The 7,211-nt window shown below is 51.1% G+C and overlaps 3 protein-coding genes across 3 annotated transcripts in view; 2 read left to right on the top strand and 1 right to left on the bottom strand.

Annotated features, from left to right (window-relative positions):
- The window catches only part of AURANDRAFT_72466 (expressed protein), a gene marked incomplete at both ends in the record, with an annotated part of 4,403 nt that extends 4,202 nt beyond the window's left edge, over positions 1–201 (top strand). Inside the window, one exon of the mRNA XM_009042385.1 lies at positions 1–201.
- An 824-nt stretch (positions 202–1,025) lies between these two features.
- On the bottom strand, positions 1,026–1,578 carry AURANDRAFT_32194 (hypothetical protein; the record flags this gene model as incomplete). Its single annotated transcript, XM_009042339.1, has 4 exons — positions 1,026–1,137; positions 1,233–1,295; positions 1,339–1,406; positions 1,447–1,578. 4 exons carry the CDS (start codon positions 1,576–1,578, stop codon positions 1,026–1,028), a joined length of 375 nt encoding a protein of 124 aa, XP_009040587.1.
- Positions 1,579–2,361: 783 nt separating this feature from the next.
- On the top strand, positions 2,362–7,110 carry AURANDRAFT_72465 (hypothetical protein; the record flags this gene model as incomplete). The annotated part of the gene is made up of 6 exons (XM_009042386.1): positions 2,362–2,968; positions 3,032–3,420; positions 3,464–4,730; positions 4,838–5,868; positions 5,914–6,198; positions 6,437–7,110. 6 exons carry the CDS (start codon positions 2,470–2,472, stop codon positions 6,707–6,709), a joined length of 3,744 nt encoding a protein of 1,247 aa, XP_009040634.1.
- Between the last annotated feature and the right edge of the window lie 101 nt (positions 7,111–7,211).

The following is a 7,211-nucleotide window of genomic DNA, read 5'->3' as shown; positions in this document are numbered from 1 at the left end:
CTAAAGGAAGCAAGGTAAACTCCTCCCTCGAAGGGAGGCTGAGCTCAATTCAATTAAAGGGCCAGAATGAAGGCCGACGGGCCGCGCTTGGATGGCACAGCCACCGCAGCAGGGACGGAGGAGGGTAGGGTAGGGCGGGTGCTTCATTTGCCAGTGTGCCGAAGGAGGGTGGTGGGCGGGCTAAAAAAAAAAGCCGCGCCACCCCGGTCCCCGGGGAAGCGGCGAGCTGGGAGAGGACCACCACAGCCAGCAGTCTTGGTTAGCTGGATGATGATAAGTGGTCCAAACTCACTAACTCGCTTGGGGCTACTGGACGAACGGGCAGAGGACCTGCCTCACTAGGTCCAGGAAGACTCTCCGTCTATTACAGTGCGGGAAGCAACTATAACAGGGTTAGAAAGTATTAAGGAGGGGGAGGACACTGGGTGGCTCTGTACCAGCGAGCCACTAGGGAGATACAAAACTCTCTATCTCTCTAGGCCCCCATACTAAAATGGGGACCTTGGGACTGAGCTCAGTCTCATGAGGATATGAGACTGCAAGGTAGGAAGAGAAGGGAAAATAAGGACAGTAGGGCAGATACAGGAGAATCTTCCCCCTGAGCCAGGGCTTTATATTGAGCCATGTCTTTTCGCGGGTAGCATAATGTGAGTTGATCGGGGTGGAACCATTTCGTTTATGCCCAACAGACACGAGCCCCCCCCCCCCCCCCCGCGCACCCCAGCACCATGCACCACCACAGGCAGCTCCGCTGAGTTTTCTATACCCAGGTTCTTGTTTGATTCAAGGTAGTGGCTTGCAGGACTTCGAGTGCACCACTGACTGGCAGAAAAGCGACGTGACCTCAGTGTCTGTTTTGCTGATTTTCCGCCAGTATTTCCGGTGATATTCGCGCATCAAACTTGAAGCGGCGTTTGACATGCCCCCCTTGGCTATTTTTGCGCCGTTCTTCGGGCGGCATCACCTCTGCGACACAGGCTTGTTAGTCTTCGTTCACCGAACTGCGATCGCCCAGTCCGACTTGCTCAGCAAAGATAAACGGCGTAGGCTACAACAATACAGAATATACTGTCATTTGTGAAGGTCTCACTTGCATACGTATCTGTGTCACGGTCCCAAAACGTCCGACATCCCATGCTGCGCAATCCATGACTCTAAAATCGGGAGGCGGGGGGGGGGGGCTGTTGGGTGGGGGTGTTGCGTAGGGGTCGGGATTGGGTGAGAGGTCGCACCGTACGCCCTCGCCCCGTTGTTCACCAATGACAACTTGCACCATGAATTTATATCGAGGAAGACTGAGAGCTGAATGAAGGATATACGTATTGTTACAAAACGAACAGCTCACCTTTCAATTTGTCTTTGACCGTATCGGCAATAAGCTTGGTCTGCTGTTGGACTTGGTCTCCCTATCATTATACTCCGATGTGTTACCGAAATCACACTCACCTGATAGGTTTGGCCTGACAATGATTCCTTCAACACTTCCTTGATAAGTTCCTTCATTTTTGTTGGTGAGGCTCGCATGCCATATGCGGGTCGAAGCTGTGATAACACATCGTGCTGAGGGTTCGCGACCATGCTAAAACATGAAGCGTTTTCCAGCGCAAGGAGATATCCAAGATTCAAGATACGCGGCACAGTACACTTATCTAGAGAGATAGAGAGATTTCTACTTTCATCTTCAGTGAACTGCATCTTGATGTTGCAGTGCACCTTGCCCCAGTGCGCTCCTACTGCGTATCCTGCTAGCTTCCCTTCCCTTCCTTAGTTCTTCTAATCCAGTTTCAAGTCTTATAGACAGCGAACTGAAGGAGTGACTGCCAAGCAGGGACAGAGAGCATAGCGCTCTTCTGTGTCTGTGGTGTCTGTCTAGTTAGCGCCACAGCGACGTGCCAGAGAGCACCAGGCTCAGCGAGGTAGCACAGTCGCCGGACAGTGCACCTGCTGGATAGTAGGCTGACTGACGTCATAGCGACGTTTCCAGCAGCCCCGGCCCCCGTATACTACGGCAGCTGAGGTGACGTGAGGATAACAGAGACGCCGGTGTACCGCCACTGCGTAACCTCGATAGTTCACCCTCACACGGCAGGGCAGCCCCATTAGGCTGCCTCCCCGTGTCGGAGTTAACTATCTCGCTAAGCCCAAGCCTGAGCTAGCAGATTGACAGTGTACTTGACGTTTCGATATGTCACTCCACGGCTGGAGCACCTCCAAAATTACGCCGCTTCGAGTTTCACGGACACGGACGGGGCCAGGCCGACGCACCTGCATGGGTTTCTTGCCGCCTCAGTGCCAGCTACGCGAGGGCCGCACGCTGAAGTCAGTGTTTACCCCCGGAAAGGACATCCGCCAGCCTTGGGCCTTCCGCTGCTGGGCCTACCGCTGCTACTGGGCAGTGGCTCTGGATCTACCGCGGCCCCGTATCGCCGTAAAGGTAATTTTTATTGCGGGCACCGTCTGCCTGTCTGCATGATGCAATTATCTTGGACCGTGTTTGAACCTCTTCCGATCGCAAACTATTATGAACGGCATGTCTCAAGCTGTGCTATGTCTAACGTGCAAAAAGGCAGAGGTAAAAGACGTTTTTTCACAGGAACGAGTGATGGAGCTTTGAGTGCATATTACTGCCGCGAGGAAACTTTATCGGGATATGAGGCAACGATGATCGAACTAATGAGGACGCCAACTCGGGATCGCTCCTGTGTATCACAGTTAGCAACATTTGATGCACAAGCAGTACTGTTTGCGATCGTGGACGGTATCGTAGTTGCATACGATACAAACTCCCTAAGAGCGACCGCCCATGTGCGGGATGCTCGGGGTGTGCTTTTTTTCTCAGCGCACGCACCGTCGCGGACGCTGATACTTTTCCTTAAGAAAAGAATTAAAGTCTATGTTTGGCAACGAGGGGGCATCCTGAAGGATGTCAAACGAGAGTACACGCTTCCTGAGACGCCCAGTTCGGCATGTCTCGTTAACGAGAAGTGTGTTATCATTGCAAATAAACGCTCCTTTGATATTTTAATGATAGACCTCGGAGATGAATGTAATGCCAACAAAGCGACAATTGCTCAAAAGAAGCGTGGTGTCTTTAGTGCTCTTGGAGTCAGCAACCCCAAGGAAATGCCTGACGGATCGTCACCAGATCTGTTCATACGAAAGCTGTTAGATGCTCCCGGCGGCACAGGGCCCTCTCTGATTTTATCTGGCAATCAGTCTTCACGGAACGATGAACGATTGCTCGTGTCATCACAGTCAAGAGGCATTCTCTTCAACCTTCGTGCTATTTCTGCGTACCTAACTTTGCCTTTTAAGTCCGTGCCGAATCCAACAGAAGAACGCATCGCTTGGTCAAGCGCACCGATCGTCTTGAAGACTGCATCGGCATTTGTACTTGCTCTTCTTGAAAGTACCATAGAGGTTATTGTCTTGTTATCTCACCTAGCTTACTAATGTGTTTCAGGTACATTTTGTGGCAACACTGACACATATCCAGACAATCTCACTAGGCAATGGATTTACTGCGACTGCATTATGCGGGGGGGCTCTTGATGAGTCTTATGATGTTGAGTCAAAGTCGGTCGTAGACGTCTCGACTGCCACAGATGATTCAGAATTCCAGAAATTCGCTGGGACTGTCGCTGGGAGTTTGGGAGTTCACGAGGGACAGCGCGATTGCGACAAGCATAGGAAAAGGAAGTCAATACCCCCCTCCTGCCTTGGGAATCTTTATTGCTTTGGGGACAGGAAGGGGGTTGTGCTACAGATGTTGCCTGTTGGCCGTCAACTCCAGGCTCTGCTAGATTCAGCTAGATATGAAGACGCTCTTGCTTTGTGTGCATCTTGCACAGACTGTCGTCACGAAGCACTCATCATCGAAGAGCGGTACGCGTACGCCCTATACAGCCGGGGTGACTTTGAAGGTGCATCACAGCACTGGCTGAATGCAGAGGCTGCGCCAGAGGCCGTGGCAGAGCTCTTCCCATCGATTTGCCCGCCTGAGCTATCCCTACTTTTAGCGTCAAAGAAAACATCGCTTCAGACTTCGGATCAATCCGGTACTAGTATGCCGGAAAAGTACGACGCGTTGTTACTAAAACCCATCCTTCGTGGCGCAAGCTTGAGTCGCGCGGCTGCTGCGATCGCAAGTTTCTTCGCAGTCGCACGCAGAAGGCTCATCTCATGCGTTACAGAATATAGCGATGGCAATAGATCCTCCAAGTGCGATGCTAGTGAGGTGCAGGATACGCAGCTTGTGCTCGTGGATACGATGCTTATCGCAGCGTGGCTTCAGTGTTCACCGCCGAGAGTCGAGGATGTTGTCTTCTTGCTACAAGATCCAAGCCAGCAGTGCGAACTCGAATATGTTGCCCCCCTTTTAGCCGCTGGCGGGGCTTTATACGCCGAACCTCTGCTTTGGCTCTACAGAAGCAAACAGGCTCACCAGAGGGCTCTAGCACTCCTCGTAGAAGACCGCTGCTGCGCAGAGAATAATGAGGGTTCTCAAGCCTGGGATCGTGATCGATTTCGATGCTGGAAGGCAAGGTATTTACGCTGGCTCTGGTTTTCGGGTGAGCCTAGAAATGCAAGTCTTGCAATAGAGCATGCCGCCCCCGTCTTTAGTACTGCACCAGCGCTTGGTCTCGCAGTTTTTACTGGCGCTAAAATTAGTGTCAGAGATGATCAAGACGATATAATCATGCCACTACCTATCAGAAATGGCGGTGCAGGTCAATTTGCAGCGTCCTTCGCCTTGAATCAGAAACAACAGCCGTACTTTTTTTGAAGTATTGATTCTGATTATAATACCTATCCGTCCATCCATTTTATTTCGAAGGTATGACTGCGCGAGATGTTGTTGCGTGGATGAAAGAGTTAGGATCGATTAAGCGCATGCAACAAAGTGACCAGATACTCGACACAAGCCTCTGGCACGCAACCTTGAGGACGTCCCTTGAGTGCCAAGGATACGAAGCTCAGCTAGTCCCGTTGGATTCTGGAGCTTCACTTGCCTGTGTTTATCTCAGCCAACTAGTTTGTGCTGGCGAAAAGTCTCCCTTGCTGCACAATGAGCTTGCGTATCTTCTTCTTGACAGCCTGAAGCAGGTTGGTGCCACTGATGCCAAGAGAGCGAACATTTACAGACTGCAGCTCCGTCTATTCCTTAAGACTTCGAAGCACTACGAAGCTGAGGTGCTTCTATCCTGGCTCCCCACCTATTTTCTTCATGAGAGAGCGCTAGTATTCGCGCGCCTGCAAAACCACCTCGCCGTATTAAATGTATATACAGAGGGCTTGAAAGATGATGGTCTCGCAGAGGACTATTGTGCCAATGTCTGGCAAGAGGCCGAACGGGCTCGAAACATGACCCTTGTCGCAACAAGTAAAGATGCTGAAAGCCATCAAAGTGAAACTAAGTTTCCCATTACGAGTTCGCTCGATGTCTATCTGACCCTCGCGCAATGCTACTATTCAGAGTCTTTGGACGTGCCAACTGAGGCAAACCATCTAGATGCACCAAGAAAGACAACCTTTATCAAGGCGCTTGACCTCTTGCATCGTCATATCAATAAGACTGACCCCGTCGACGCTTTAGATGCGCTTCCTAACGACGTGTCTCTGCATCTCTGTGTTGACTTTCTGAAGCTTTTGGTCCGTTCATCGGAGTCCGAACGCCGCGCTGCTCTTGTCGAGCATAATCTGCTAAGAGTCGAGTTTGTGAATCTTAAATATGAACTCACGCAAGAACAAATCAAACAACAGTCAAAAGTGTCTGCTGTTCCTGAGCTCACACGCCTTGGGCGCGTCATCTCTTCCCTCGCGCCTGTTGTCTTGAGTGCACAAGCCGAGGGCACTGAATCCTATCATGTCGCCTGTATCCGTCACATTTTTGATTCGTCTTTAGTTCTGCAGTTTCACATAACAAACAATGCAAAAGGCCAACAAATGCAAAACGTTCGTATCCATGTCGAGTCCCTTAGTGATGCCGATCTCTATGTGCACGATTCTGATGTGCCCCTTGAGAATCTCCCCTTTAAGTCGACTGGTTCATGCTACGTCGTCTTTCGTACTCATCCCACAATTGGCATTGTAACGACGCTATTCTCATGCGAACTTCGCTTCTCCGTTGTCGTAGAATCTGGAGATTCACATGTGCCAGGGTTTTATCTCGAAGAGATTCCTCTACCAAACCTCGAGGTGAGTACAGGCCCCTCTTAGGGACCACCGGTGAGGGCGCCATTGCATTGAGCAAGATAACGGGCAACTGGGGCTGTATGGGTGACGGCGCTTCTAGAAGCGGTGGCAAAAACATTGCAAAAGCGGGTTGCTGCTTTTATTTTACCAGGACTTCCCGCTGGGACTTAGCTTTGATAGACGGAGAGTCTTCCTAGACCTGGTGTAGCAGGTCCCCCACTCGTTCGCAAAGTAGCCCTAGTCCCCTTATTCTACAATATGGAACTCCATTGCACCAAGTTTAAATACGCAAAACTTTCCATCCGTTCTTCCATACATCAAACGACTCGATTTTGTCTTTATTTGTAAGGCAAAACCACTTAAATCGAGAGGTTCGGTCGCCCAAAACGGACGCGTCGAACATGTCCATAGCAGTATCTGGGAAGAATGTGAAGTTAAGTCAGCCATGTTCATTATGTTGCTTCCTCCCGACAGACTTAATCGTCGTTTCGTAATACGGATCAACCAAATTTGATTAGTGAATGCACCCGCATGAGGCTTTGCTCTATTTCAGCGACCTGGAGCAAAAGAGTGGCCGAAACAAAGCCAGCCCCAGTCCCATATTGAAGTTCATATTGAACATACAGCCCTATGTTGAAGTAGGGTCGTCGTCAGCCTCCGCTGTCAGCCTCCAGGCGCTCATCCCGGACGCAATACCCCGGGTGCAATATCCCGGATGCAATACCCCAGGCCCTGGAGGAATGCATGTGGACACGGGAAACCCAACGAAGCTGAGTTTGCGGCTTGCCCCTCTCCCTAGCACTGTCAATCACCAATTTTTTTCAGGAGCTGCGCGCGCGGGGAAGATGGCCGAGTTTGAAGGGGCACCCCAGTTCGGGAAGTACGGGCTCGCGCCGAACTTAAAGGATCGCCAATAAAGGGGCGCCGACGACCGCGGGAAACATGCGAGGTTGAGGTTTTGTGTTCCGGAACCATGTTCCGCTAAATTTCGAGGGCGTGCGTCGCCGGAACAGCGT

Source organism: Aureococcus anophagefferens, assembly GCF_000186865.1.
Source record: "Aureococcus anophagefferens unplaced genomic scaffold AURANscaffold_30, whole genome shotgun sequence".
Classification (NCBI taxonomy): Eukaryota; class Pelagophyceae; order Pelagomonadales; family Pelagomonadaceae; genus Aureococcus; species Aureococcus anophagefferens.
Note: the sequence above shows the minus strand (reverse complement) of the source record. Positions and strands in the feature narration are given on the sequence as shown.